This window comes from Amphibalanus amphitrite, unplaced genomic scaffold, assembly GCF_019059575.1.
Source record: "Amphibalanus amphitrite isolate SeventyFive unplaced genomic scaffold, NRLGWU_Aamphi_draft 000061F_arrow, whole genome shotgun sequence".
Taxonomy (NCBI): domain Eukaryota; kingdom Metazoa; phylum Arthropoda; class Thecostraca; order Balanomorpha; family Balanidae; genus Amphibalanus; species Amphibalanus amphitrite.
The window spans coordinates 1,162,084-1,175,503 of record NW_024881557.1 but is presented as its reverse complement, the minus strand read 5'-3'; the positions used below and the strand labels follow the sequence as shown (position 1 = coordinate 1,175,503).

At 48.7% G+C, this 13,420-nt stretch overlaps 2 protein-coding genes across 2 annotated transcripts in view; one reads left to right on the top strand and one right to left on the bottom strand.

Moving 5' to 3' along the window:
• Window positions 1–2,263, top strand: part of LOC122378548 (tetraspanin-9-like) — a 34,648-nt gene extending 32,385 nt beyond the window's left edge. The window contains exons 5-7 of the mRNA XM_043359748.1: window positions 41–109; window positions 412–546; window positions 941–2,263. Coding sequence (XP_043215683.1) covers window positions 41–109; window positions 412–546; window positions 941–1,132 — 396 coding nt within the window. The 3' untranslated portion in view covers window positions 1,133–2,263. The remainder of the gene's footprint in view (window positions 1–40; window positions 110–411; window positions 547–940) is intronic.
• A 2,891-nt stretch (window positions 2,264–5,154) lies between these two features.
• On the bottom strand, window positions 5,155–12,255 carry LOC122378565 (vesicular inhibitory amino acid transporter-like). The gene is made up of 3 exons (XM_043359770.1): window positions 11,899–12,255; window positions 9,927–10,052; window positions 5,155–8,367 (listed from the first exon to the last, which is right to left on the bottom strand). Exons 1-3 carry the CDS (start codon window positions 12,169–12,171, stop codon window positions 7,312–7,314), a joined length of 1,455 nt encoding a protein of 484 aa, XP_043215705.1. The 5' UTR covers window positions 12,172–12,255; the 3' UTR covers window positions 5,155–7,311.
• Window positions 12,256–13,420: the final 1,165 nt, after the last annotated feature.

Genomic DNA, 13,420 nt, shown 5'->3' with positions numbered 1-13,420 from the left:
GGCTGAAGTTGACATTCCCGATTCTGTTGTGTGATTTCAGCTGTACGACATGCTCAGAGTAAGCTGGAACGAGATCAACCAAGATACCCGTAATTTCGTCCAAAAGTCGGTAAGAAGCTGTTGATTATTTCAAAAGGCTGCATGACATAACAAAAATGTTTTAGCTGAATTGACTGTAATTCCATATCACCGATTGCATAGTTTTATCGCTACTGCTTTACCTCCTTCTGCAGTATCTTTGCAAGGCAGGTGGCACATATGCGCACTGTTCTGTCGCCTGTAGTTCTGCTCGCTGGCCGAATGTTGAGTGTTAACCGAATTCGAATGTTGGTGTGTCAAACCGTGCTCGACCAATCTTGGTGTGTCCAGGACGCTCTTCCCGTCTGACCCCTCCCCCTCCCCCCTTCATAGCTGGAGTGTTGCGGTTTCACGGGCCCCAAGGAGTTCGCCTACACGGACTCGCTGCTGGACAGCACCTGCTACGAGGAGACACCTCCGGAGGGAGTCTATACGAGCGAGACGCGGTCCGTCCAGGAGCTCCGTCAGGTGAGACCGGCGCCCGGCGCCCGGCGCGTATAGAGGTCGCGCGCGGCGAACAGCCGCTGGGCCTCTCATGGGTGTGAGACGGATAAAAAGGCTCCGTATCGAAACTTACTGACGGATTTCCTTCGGAATATTTCTCCCCAATTCCCAGGCGTATATTGCCGAATATGAAATATTTTACAGCTTAATGAAAATAAAGTCTATTTGTAGTTAAAAATCATTTTTTTAAACGTTTTGTATACCTTTGAACGGTTCTTTTATTCGAATGTTAGATATTATTTACTTAAATCCTCATTTCAGAAAATAAAGTTCTTTTTTAACATTCACTTCGTATCGCAACTCTCCTCGAAGAACCTACGCACACCGGTAATAACCTTCCCGTCTCTCGTCTGTGCAGGACGGCTGCGGCCCGCTACTGCAGAGCTGGCTGGAGACCAACAAGGTGACCTGGGTGCCGGCGCTGGCCTGTCTGGCCGGCCTGCAGATTCTCACACTCTGCATCACCATCTACGTCATCAAGCGGAAGCGCAAGTCACACCGAGGCTCGAGGTCCAGTTCAACGCGGCAGCTGCACGATTATATCGAGTGAGACTGTATCCGGGGTGGGGCGACGCCGGCAGTGATTGAGACGAACTGGTATCCTAGTGATGTCGGTGGCAAAATGAGGACCCTGAGACAGCGTCAGGTGTGGTAGAGGTTACAGAAATGGTTGACTAGAGCTGACCTGGTTCAACTGCAAGTGGATTAGTGGTTGGTGCGAGCTGCTGGAGATATGACCTACAGCGTGGAGTTAAACCTGATAAGTCCATGACACGGGGGCCTCAACGCAGATGCGAAACGCTCAAGGAAAGTTAATGTTAATGATGGAACACGACGTGAGACGAAACTGATGTAATCGAAATCGACAGTGCTTTTTCTGAAAATAATCCGATAGATAAGTGATGTCGATATCTCTTCCTTATAATGCGCTTACGGCACCCAAATTATTGCTAAACATTACGATAGATTTTTCGTTAATCAAATTCCATTATAACGGCTATGCTGGCCTTTATAAGATAAAAATGATTTATAAACGCCATTTTAGGTGTATACAGCATCAAGTTGAGTGTATTGTATGCGCGTATTTTTTTCTCTAGGGTTTTTTCACCGATCGATATTTGTCCTCGCACAGGTGCTTTTTAAACTCGATCAGTGCATTTGTACTTATTAGCTCGTGATGATTTGGTGAACTTGTCAAGTCTTTCGTGTTCCGTCATACAGTCAATGATCGCTACTGAAATGTCCTTAATTTCATTTTGAGACATGACTTGTATTTATTTTGCACCAACCTCTCGTTACACATCCGCATGGGTTTGGCTTATGTGCATGCATATTGTAAATTAAGTGGAAATGGCGCACTGAAACTGTACAGTTATGCATAAGTCCGATGGCCACTGTAAATATGTATGACTTCGGGCCTGTCTTTGAATACGTCAATGAGATCATTGAAATGTAAATGAATGTGAAATGTATATTAGTTCCGTATGCATGGTTCATCTCATTTTCATTTACTCCCCCCCCCCCCTCAACGAACTTCAACGAACCTGCAACATCCATATGTGTGTTTGTGTGCGAATCTGTTGCATGGAAGTGTTTGGGGTGGTCGTTGCTTAGCGCCCGTATTCGCAAAATCTGTACCATAACTAATCTTAATAAATATGAACTACTTATGAACGTTTTATCCTGTCGTCTTTCGCGTGTCAACTACTTATTTTCTTGTCAACATAAGGACTTAAACTTGTGGGAATTAATAATGTCCCAAGCAAGACATAAGTTAATTAAATTGTTAGGGATTATCGGCCTTCTGAGAACCGACCGAAATTAGGGCATGAAATGAAAGCTAGACATAACACTTAAAAAAGCTCGACTCAAAGATGAAACTAATCATTGCGATTAGCGCCATTAGGTACATCGTGACTTCGCTCAACAATGCGTCTCAGCTTGTCTGATATTTAACATAATAGATTCCTATAGAATAGAACATAATAGATGTATGTAACCACATTTCCTAACTAATGAAGATGACACTTGAGCCTGCAGATGACGCAAGGACAGCAGCGTGGCGACACCAGAATAATGTTCCAAACGTGCGTCATATTTCAGACCAGAGAACTATGCAGTGGTCGGTCTAAGATTGGATCTATTTCTGTAACATAACTCCCAGCTTGAGGACCGAAGTGCTCAAGTTACCATATCGCTTCTGTAACCATGCGCCCACGCACTGATGGCAAATGTCGCGCAGCTATTTCGAGCACAGGTCGAGGTCGTTAAATTTCCAAACTAGCCTCGCCCACTGGGCAGCTTGTTCCCAGTGACCTTTGGGAACGCCCCCGCGCTGAGACAACGTTCGGCTCATGGAAAGTGCGGGACGCGGATGGGTTAGGTATACCAAGCAGACCAATTAAAATTATGAGGTGGATAAGAGTAGGATTCATGATAAAGCTTGTCAAATCTGGACGAATTTACGAGATACATTGTCTTATGCCGACCTTCATTTTGGTATCATAGCCCTAACACATACCTATACCTACTTTGTGGTATCTTTAGCTCTGTGTATCAGTAGTCATTCGTGTATGTAATAGACGGCCACGGGCCAGTTTTTCTGGATGCTGTTGACCACCGACCAGTCAGTTAAGTCCAGTGATCCCGTTAATCCAGCTGATCTTTGACCGGTCATCCCTCTCCAATGACCCCGGTCAATCCAGTTTAACCATTGACCGGTCAGCTGTCTCCAGTGACCCGCGGTCCACCCAGTTGACCTTTGCGGCCGGGTACGGGCGTGGTCGGACCACGTCTCGGAGAGCAGCAGCTATATATCCCGCCGTCTGCTCCGGCCAATATCGGCGGTCCATTCATCACCGAAAATGGCACGACGGCTCCGGTTTAGAGAGCCGCCCTGTAGCATCATCGGCTCTGATGGGACCAGAGCTCGCATAGACAGACGGCTTCCCAGAACGCCCGCTTATGTCACGGTTCGTCGGAAGGTCATCTCAGGCTCAAAAGAAACGGTATATACCATTCGAAAGCTGACGGTGAGCTGAATCCAAAAATGTATTTTTTATCAAAATCGATCGATGGCCTTTTTTGAAAATTGCGTTTTTGTAAAAACTTAATAATCTTTTATTCAACGGGCTGTCCCGGACATTCTTAAAAACATAAACACGTATTTTTGAGTTCCAGTGAAAGCTGAACGCCAAAAGAACAATATTTAGCGAAGCAATATTTCCGAACATGCATATGCGTCTCCCACAGCCGACAATAAGGCGCAATCACGCAGCTCAGTGTCACGATGGACCAAAGTCAGCCACACAGAAGCGTGAAATGACCCTTATCGACTCGCAAACCCGGCGCTCTCGGCCCGCCTGACCGGCCACGGAAAGAACGTTCGGCTCTCGTTCTACTAAACAAATGTCAACTCATATTTGTCACTTTAACTGTCCACATCGCTATTAAAGTTATTCAGGATACCTGTGAAGAAAATTCATTGTTCTGCTTGATTTACAACATGCTTTAATTTACATTTTTCTTATACATGTTTTGTTCCATCTAGCTGCGATCAGTGCCCGCGCAGGCGAAGTGAGCGGGGTTTCACTGTCAGAGGCTGTACTGGTGACAGCTGCTCGGCCGTGCGACCGGTCAAAGGTTACCCTGCCCCGCCGGGCGCTACCCCCACTCCACCCGAGCTGAGGCCGGTGCAGCCTCTGACATTTCAGCGCGGCCAATTTTCCTTATATGGGCATGATGCCAAGCTCAATTGAGCAAAGTAGACATGAACAAATGCAAATTAATGCATGATGTGAAGATGACAGAACAATGAATTTTCTTCACAGGTATCCTGAATAACTTTAATAGCGATGTGGACAGTTAAACTGACAAATATGACATTTGTTTAGTAGAACGAGAGCCGAACGTTCTTTCCGTGGCCGGTCAGGCGGGCCGAGAGCGCCGGGTCTGCGAGTCGATAAGGGTCATTTCACGCTTCTGTGTGGCTGACTTTGGTCCATCGTGACACCGAACTGTGTGATTGCGCCTTATTGTCGGCTGTGGGAGACGCATATTAATGTTTGGAAATATTGCTTCGCTAAATATTGTTCTTTTGGCGTTCAGCTTTCACTGGAACTCAAAAATACATGTTAATGTTTTCAAGAATGTCCGGGACAGCCCGTTGAATAAAAGATTATTAAGTTTTTACAAAAACGCAATTTTCAAAAAAGGCCATCGATCGATTTTGATAAAAATTACATTTTTGGATTCAGCTCACCGTCAGCTTTCGAATGGTATATATCGTTTCTGTTGAGCCTGAGATGACCTTCCGACGAACCGTGATGTCTATCACTATCGATGGTATGTTACCGAGAAGCACGGTCAAATGTAGCCGGCCCACCCACAACCACGTTAGCTCACATGATTGGCTGACACAGGCGCGATCCAATACATGTGAGGCCTATATTTGGAGTCGACTTCGAGAGTTTTATTTATCACCCATTCTTCGAAGCGACTACTGAGTTTTGCAGTTCCATTAGGTGGAAGTGCTACATCGAAAGTGATTCCCTCGATCCACGAAAACACGGGTCCATTTTGTGATTTTATTTGTATTTTTTGTTTGGCGCTGACCCTGACCTGACCGCTGTCTACTGGGCGGCCAGTAGGCGGGGCTAGAGGGAGGGCGGGGCGTCAGCGGCGGTTAGACCACGCCCCATTGCCACACACACGCCAGGGCGGCCTGACCAGGCGCCGGAATGACACTCAACAAAACACCAAACATGAACAAATCCAGAGCTAGCCGAGATGAGAGGTCAACATGACCAATTCAGACTAAATAAGACAAAACTTCAATGATAATTAAATGATTGATCCATGTAGGTTTAATCCCACATCACATCATCTCCATTCGATTATGATAGGTAGGAGGGTAGGTAGTGGAATGTTAAAAGGTCTTATGAAGAAGTTGCTGGTGGCTCCAAGATATCACAGTATCGAGATAAACTGACGTTGCACAAATCACTTGGCATTACAAGAACAAGTTGGATATTAAAGATAACGTGAATATGACACGACAGTAACAACTTTACAATAATATACAAACAATAAATACAAACAATAATGAATATATGCGTATTATAAACTACATGACCATGATATAGCACTTATCAAAACGCTATACGCCCGTGTTCACATTCACATAACAGCGTCTAATTGTTATCGTCATGAAACACATCCACACAAACATAATTATGAAGCTATGTTAAGTGCCTTTACCAACGAAAAATTAAAATATCGAGAACGACCACTGCGCAGGCTTCGTGTCACAATGCCGAAATGCCTGTAACACGCAGTAGCAATGGTTACTAGCGTGAACTGAATCATTAATCTAAATTTCTTTCAGTGTCAGAATCTGCAGCCGACTGGTAGCTGTCTTGTTCAGCCTTTTAGGAGCGGTTCAGCCGTCATATTTAGCCATAGCGGACAGGCGGGGACGGTTTCGAGCTGGCGACGGCGGACGGCCCGTGGACCACAGGCCGCGCTCGGGCGGCGGGCGGGGAGGTATCGACTCGCTCTCGGGCGGGGTCGGGAGAGGCCGGAGAGGCTGGCAGAGGGCCCGGAGCCGAGGAGTCGGCTCCGTATTGATCTGCCGACGGTCGGGCGGTGGCACCAGCCTGCCGGGCGCCCGGCCGCCGGCCGACACCCGCCGCCGGCGCCGCGGGCCACAGAGAGACGCCTCTCGGATCTCGGGCGCCACCCGACGCCGGACCGCGGGTCTGGCCGGGCAGAGGAGCAGAGCAAGGACCGGGCCTCAGTTACCAGAGAGGGTGTCGGATGCCCCGGCTTGTCCCGCTCCGTCGATGGTCCTTCAGGACATGGCCCTTTGGGTCATTGACATGCCGGGCACTTGAGGGTGGGGAGAGGGGAAAAACTGACAGTGATAACGAGGGTAAGCTGTTGTTCGCTTTAGATCCTACCAGTCATTTATGCCCGGTTTCTTCTGGAGTCGGATGCAATTTATAAAAACTTCATTAAAAAGTTTCCTGCAGTGTGCCATCAAAAACTGTCCAACCGGCGCCTGTTAAAAGCATCACAGAGATGGACTCATAGAACTAAACTCTCAGCGAGTCAGCGGCGATACCGCTAAGCCGGCTTGATAGCTGTACGGATTCTTGTCAGTCAATAAAGCGTCAAAGTGTTTGCTCCAGCGCTTGGCCGGGCCGCGGACTCGAGAGTCCGGCGGCCGAGCCGCCCCCGTCAGTGTGCCCCCAGCCCGCACTGGCCCACCCTGGATATACAAAGTTCACAACGAGACACCAAGCATTCTACCATAGACATTACAACATCACACAGCATCACACTCAACAAAGGGAAGACTTCATTGCACTAATTCCTGGAAGACTGGTCCGGCAGCATGGCCACCTTTCTGCTTTGCGCACTTTAACTGCACGCAGTCGCACAATCCAATCAACATCTGGAAGACTCGTTACCTGGAAGTCTCGAAAACTTGTGAGACTCAACTTGGAAGACGGTGTTACATGGAAGACTCGGTCTAGAAGACTAGACTCGTAGTCTGGAAGACTCATCGTGGAAGACTGATTGTCATTTCGGCAGCATATGCCTACTTATTGCCGATTACTGCTTTCATGTTGCCTCAATCGGTCATTGCATTACTTCTTATCCCAACTTCAATCGGCCCAATCGCTTATCCTCCGCCACGGGCGGAAGCTCGAGGGCGCAGTGCCTCTAGAAAGGCAGTCCGATGCGGTAGGCCTCGACCAGGGCGCGGCCTGACGTGTAGATGCCGCACAGGCCGAACAGCACGCCCAGAAAGATGACGAACATGTCGTACCCCCGCGTGAACCACGACAGCGACTCCCACTTGAGCTTCAGGTGGAAGTAGCAGGGCCAGATGAAGCTGAGCATGACGCCCGTGATGCTGCCGATGAAGCCCATCAGGATGGCAAAGTGCGGGATGATGACGGCCATGATGATGGTGAACACGACCACGATGACGCGGAAGGCGAGTCCGATGGTGCGCAGCTCCCCGTCCAGCGCCCAGATGGACGGCAACATCGTGTACGGCCGGCCCTGGAAGAAGGTGCGCTCCAGCAGCTCGCACGCCGCGTAGTACGGCAGCGGGTAGCTCAGCAGCGCCTTGACCACCAGGAAGAAGTTGATGAGCTGCTTGAAGCTCTGTGACGGTAGGTTGTTGGTGATGACCTCCTGCGTTGCGCCCTGCCACGTCAGGAAGCCGATGTAGCCGAAGAGCGACTTGAAGGCGGCTGCGGCGATGTGGGACCAGTCGAGCATGCACTCGAACCGGCTCGGGTCGCGCATGTTTCCCTCCAGCGACGGCAGGAAGATTTGGGACGTGTACGAGAACACGATGATGCCCAGCCCGATCGGGAAGTGCAGGAAGTCGATGCGCAGCTTCACCTTGGACCAGCCCCAGTCGCCGGCGCAGGAGAGACAGTAGCAGAAGATGAGCACGTTGATGACCAAGTGCGCCATGGTGCACCAGAAGCTGAGTGTGCTCACGTGGTGGAGGTTCTTCAGAAATCCGCACGGGATGAGCAGCATGCCGCAGAGCATCATCCAGGAGCGGGTGTCGATCTGGCCTTCGGGGAACATGCCCACCAGCAGGTCGCCGCACAGCACCACGTACAGGATGCAGGTCATCAGCAGCTCGATCAGCTGAGCGCCGTTGACGATGCGCGCGCCCCACCGCGGGCCGAAGCACATCTTGGCGATGCTGACGTAGCTGTCCCGCACCCGCACCAGCTCGCCATCGGGAGTTTGCTGCCGGAGGAGAGAGAGGAGATGCCGATAAGATCGTGCACCAATGAGATCATATCGTCTTAATGATGACCACTCGATGATAACCAATGATAACCACGTAGCTTGTAGTGAATAAGTCCTATCACTATTCGCATTGTATGGGAAGAGGAGAATCCTCGGATTCCCTTGATAGCAGCTGAAGTTGTCTCTAGGGATGCAACATTGCAGCAATCGCTGGTGTTAATATACAATTTAATATACAATGTAAGTAATTGTTTGATTAGCAAAGGCATATATGCAGTTATATCGGTTATATCGTTTCGTTTTGCTGAAGTCGGCTCGCAGAAAGCTAAATAATCGATTGATTTTATTTTAAATATAGGGTAGCCTGGGACAAGACGCCCCAGATAATTTATTTTGCTACATAACTTTTGTCCCACATCACCTGGAAGGCTAAATTTGTGCTCAATGCGTTCTTTGGACATTTTACTTTAAATTCCACCCCTCAAATTATTTCACCTATGATCGGACTCCCAGCTAGGAAGCGATTTGTGAAGCAACTGCAAATGGGGCATTTTGCCCCAGCCCCAGGGCAAAACGCCCCACGGCCTGGGGCAAGAAGCCCCATACTCTAGATTAAAGATTAAACATGGTAGTTGGCTAAATCTTATATGAGAGGTCCGTTAGACCTCTGGAGGCACGGCACTGAAGTTAGCACATCCCATCCTGTCAGGTGTTCAGCTATGACACTATTGTATGAGCAGGTTTTTCACCTGCCTCAAAGGACCAAATAATAAATTATTGCAATGCAAATGTTTACAGAATACTTCCTTTGCCATCCAGTTGCTGAGAAAAATACACATAAAGGCATAGAAACCTACTGTTCGCCAGCTACCGAACATTAGAAAGTGGGTAGCCCAAACAACACATGGGGTAAAACGCCCCATGGGGCTTTTTGCCCCGCGACCTACTGGGGCGTTTTACCCCATCACGTAGTTCGGTCAGGGAACAACGCTTTGCACTCCAGCATGACATAATTTAACACGAACCAACCCGGCATGATAAGCGTTAGACAATAGTTGTTCAAAATACATAAAAGTCGTTAACCTGATGTGGACCATAAAAGAACGCCATGATGCATAATCTGACAACAAAACATAAAAATCACTCAAAAAACACATTTTTGGCTATATCTCCCGAAAAAGTCAACACAATTTCTTTCCAGTCTGCTCATTTAATGATCATATAGTGCACGTTTTATAGAAGAGAGGATGTTTCCCAGGAACTCTGCCAGTTCCGAGAAACATCGGTGAGGCGTTTTACCTCGGCGGGGCGACTTGCCCCGGTCTACCCTATGCAGTTTTATCGGTTATACGTTTCGTTTTGCTGAAGGCGGTTTGCAGCAGAAAGCTAAATAATCGATTGATTTTATTATAAGCCTCGGTATGTAGAGGGATAGGTATGATTATACGGGAGCAGGAGCATACAATACCAGTTGTTTGTGCCATAAAGATTCACTTGGAGGAGCATCCGTAGCTCTTTCAACCACTGAGCGGAGCTGCCGACTGGATGGCACTCACCTCGTATAGGCAGTCGACCAGAATTTTGCCGGTGTAGCAGCAGATGTAGGCCACGCCTATCATGGCCACAATGGCCCAATAGCCGCCGTGGAGTACCGTGTACGGCAGAGAGACGATGAACATGCCCTGCAACACACAGACCGATAAATCGCTGCAGTCACGTACACAGAATGGTGATGCCATTCACACGTGTTGCGACCACTTGGGCGGGATTATAACAGTGGTTAATGCGACATTTTACACTGAAGAACATTGAAACATCTTTTAGTGTACCGTGTACCTATGTTGACAATTAACGCTGAACGGTGTTTGTACGTTCATTTTTAATTGCTTATCGTCAGCTAGGCATTTTTCCGTTGATTTCATATTCAAAATGGCATTCGATCAATATTGTTTGAAAGAGTCGCAAAATATTGCTGGAAAAAGTCGCATGGCAAATTGCAATCCTGGAAAACATTTTTTCTCCGTCAAGATTGGCTAAGTGGGTATACCTATTAGGTGCCTCAGCTTACAGTTCGAGGAAGTATCCTATAACGATGCAACTCTAGTACACCGTATCTACGGCAATGCAGCTCATGGAGATATACCGTGCCGCATTGCAGCTCATGGAGATAGGTATGCCGTGCCGCAGTGCAGCTCATGGAGATAGGTATACCGTGCCGCAGTGCAGCTCAGGGGGCATACTGTCGTACGAAACAGTTTGGAAGAACTGTACCGTCCCGCGGTGCAGCTTGGGGAAGGATACTGTGCCGTAGTGCAGCTCCTGGAAATGCGTACTGTAAGCGCAGAGCAGCTTATGGAGGATACTGTGCCGCAGGGCAGATAATGGAGGATACTGTGCCGCAGGGCAGATAATGGAGGATACTGTGCCGCAGGGCAGATAATGGAGGATACTGTGCCGCAGGGCAGATAATGGAGGATACTGTGCCGCAGAGCAGCTTATGGAGGATACTGTGCCGCATTTTCATGGAGCAGCTCATGGAGGATACTGTACTGTAGTCAGTTTAGTTAGGGAGATACTGTGCCGCAGTGCAGCTCAAGTGGATACTGTCCCGCAGTGCAGCTCATGAAGTTATACTGTGCCGCAGCGCAGCTCGGAGAGAGATGTTTAGTCGCTGTAACAACTTGCAGTTCAGGGAGGATACTGTGCCGCAGTGCAGCTCGGGAGATCACTTTTTCACGGTGAAGAGCACTGAGCAGCATGGCATTTCTGCCACGATTGATGAAAACCAAGGGGTCTGGATTCGAGGATCATGCACGATTTACCGGTAAGTTGACTTAATCGTCAGATTTCCATCGTCCACCAGTCATCTCGAGAAAATGACAGCCGTGCCAACATAAAAGCGTCGTATGATGTGACGATGTCCGACTAGGAAAAATGTGCCGCTGACACATAGCCGTCCATTTATAAAAGGCCGTCTTTCATCACAGAACCTTATATAAGCCCCCCCCCTCCAAAAAAAAAAAACAGGAGCCTGTACAAGACGACGTGCATACTGCATCAGCTTGACACCAGGTGGCTGCCGTGGGACGTCTAATACATACCCGATTACGATTAAGAATATTGAATAATGAAAACATTGTATCAACCCTCGCCGGCCGAGAGTGCAGGTGCCGCCCCTTTAGGTTTTTTTTTTCGCGATAGCTCAAAACGCAGCGGCGATAGAGAGCTGAAACTTGACATAACTGACGTTTGATTTAAGCCAGATCTTTTAACACCAGCCGCATTTTCAGTTCAGGTCAGGTCATTGACCTATGACGTCATGAGTGAGTCTCTGTACAGTCCTAAAATATCGCAACTTCGCAACGCCCTCAGTGCCAGAGGAGCTTTCACAGGGAAATGATACTTACAGGACAGTATCCTTCAGATGTCTTACAATTTGCAAATCTCGGATTTTTTTAAAGGTCATATGAGGTCAGGTCGCACACGTGACCCCTGACCTGGGTGACGTTAATGAAATTGGACACTGACCTGGATGGCGTTGGTGACGTTCCAGCCGGCCTGCCACTCGTCGATCTTGTCTCCGGAGGAGCCGCCCTCGCCGAGCTCGTCGCCGGCGGAGCCGTTCGGACGGCCGCCGCCATCTTTGCCCAGGCCGGCCAGCTCTGTGTCGCCCGGCCGGCGGCCATACTTGGCGAAGTGCAGACTCTCGTCGGCACCAGCCAGACACGAGTCGGGCAGGGCGGCGCGGGCGCGCGCCCACAGCGCGGCCACCTGCGGGCCCAGGTTGGGCACCAGCGGCATGGCGGCTGGCCGGCGCCCGGCTAGGTGACCATGCCGCGGCGCCCGCGGCGCCCGCCGAGTGACGCCCTCGGCCGCCGGCCGCCGCCGCCCGGCGCGCCGGTCGATCGCAGCTGCGCGCCTCGGAGAGGAGCTGCGCTCTGCGAGTCACGTGCCAGAGGACACGGCGACCGGCGTGTGACGTCTCCGCCTCTAGAGGACATGGCAGACTGAATGTGTCAGTTTTCGTCTCGAGAGCACACGGCAGTCGGGATGTGACGGCTATCGCCGAGTTACCGCTGCCATCCGCTTACGATTCATTTATGTTATAATCACGACCTCGAACGGCGTTTAAGTTAACCCGCGCGGGGCTGGGGGGGTAAATTTTACCCCCCCCCCCTCGCGAATTTTTGCAATATCTCAAAAACGGCGGCGCGCAGCGCCGCCAAACTTTCAGTACCTTTTCTTACATCAATTTGACACGTTCCCTGAAAATTTGAGCGAAATCCGTCGGAAAATTTTTGAGAAATTGACGTTTTAGTGACGTCATGTTCGCCATTTTCGCCTCAAAAACGGCAAAAGTTCAAACGCCGCTAACATCCTCATTTTTAAAGGAATCAAGACGTAACAAAAAAGGATATACGTAATTCTACTTTGTCTATCAAATGGCTATCTCGGTTTTTTTGAAAATTTTGGATTTTGGCCACCATTTTTTCAAAAAACCGACTTTTTTGGGAAAATAGCTATAAAATCCAAAATTTTGAGTGTATCGAAAAAACCGGAATATATGTCAGAGAAGTAGTCTATGTGTACCTACATACCAAGTTTTAGAAGAATCGGTTCAAAAATGTGGGAGTTATTCAAAATTGTATGACGTCACGACACACAAAATTTTTGAAAAATGACTTTTTTGGAAGTTCTAGACCTCGCACGGAAACAAAAATAGCACCATTCGATTCGCCGTGAAAAACTGCATCAGATAGACACCTTTTTAGGCCTTAACAACCAACTTCAAAATTTGACCTCACTTGACCTGACCTTGACCTGACCTCGACCTGAAATTCATCCAGAGGTGGTCCATATCACTTATTGAGTGTGCCTATTGAATTCTATGAGTAAAATGACCCATAAAACATGTGCCGCACATGCCCTTTTCTATATTTTGTTTTTGGTGACCTGACCTGACCTGACCTGACCTTGACCTTGACCTCTGAATGATATTGTATGCAACGAATATTGTCTTGGTAGCCTAAGAACACGCTTTGGGCGATCA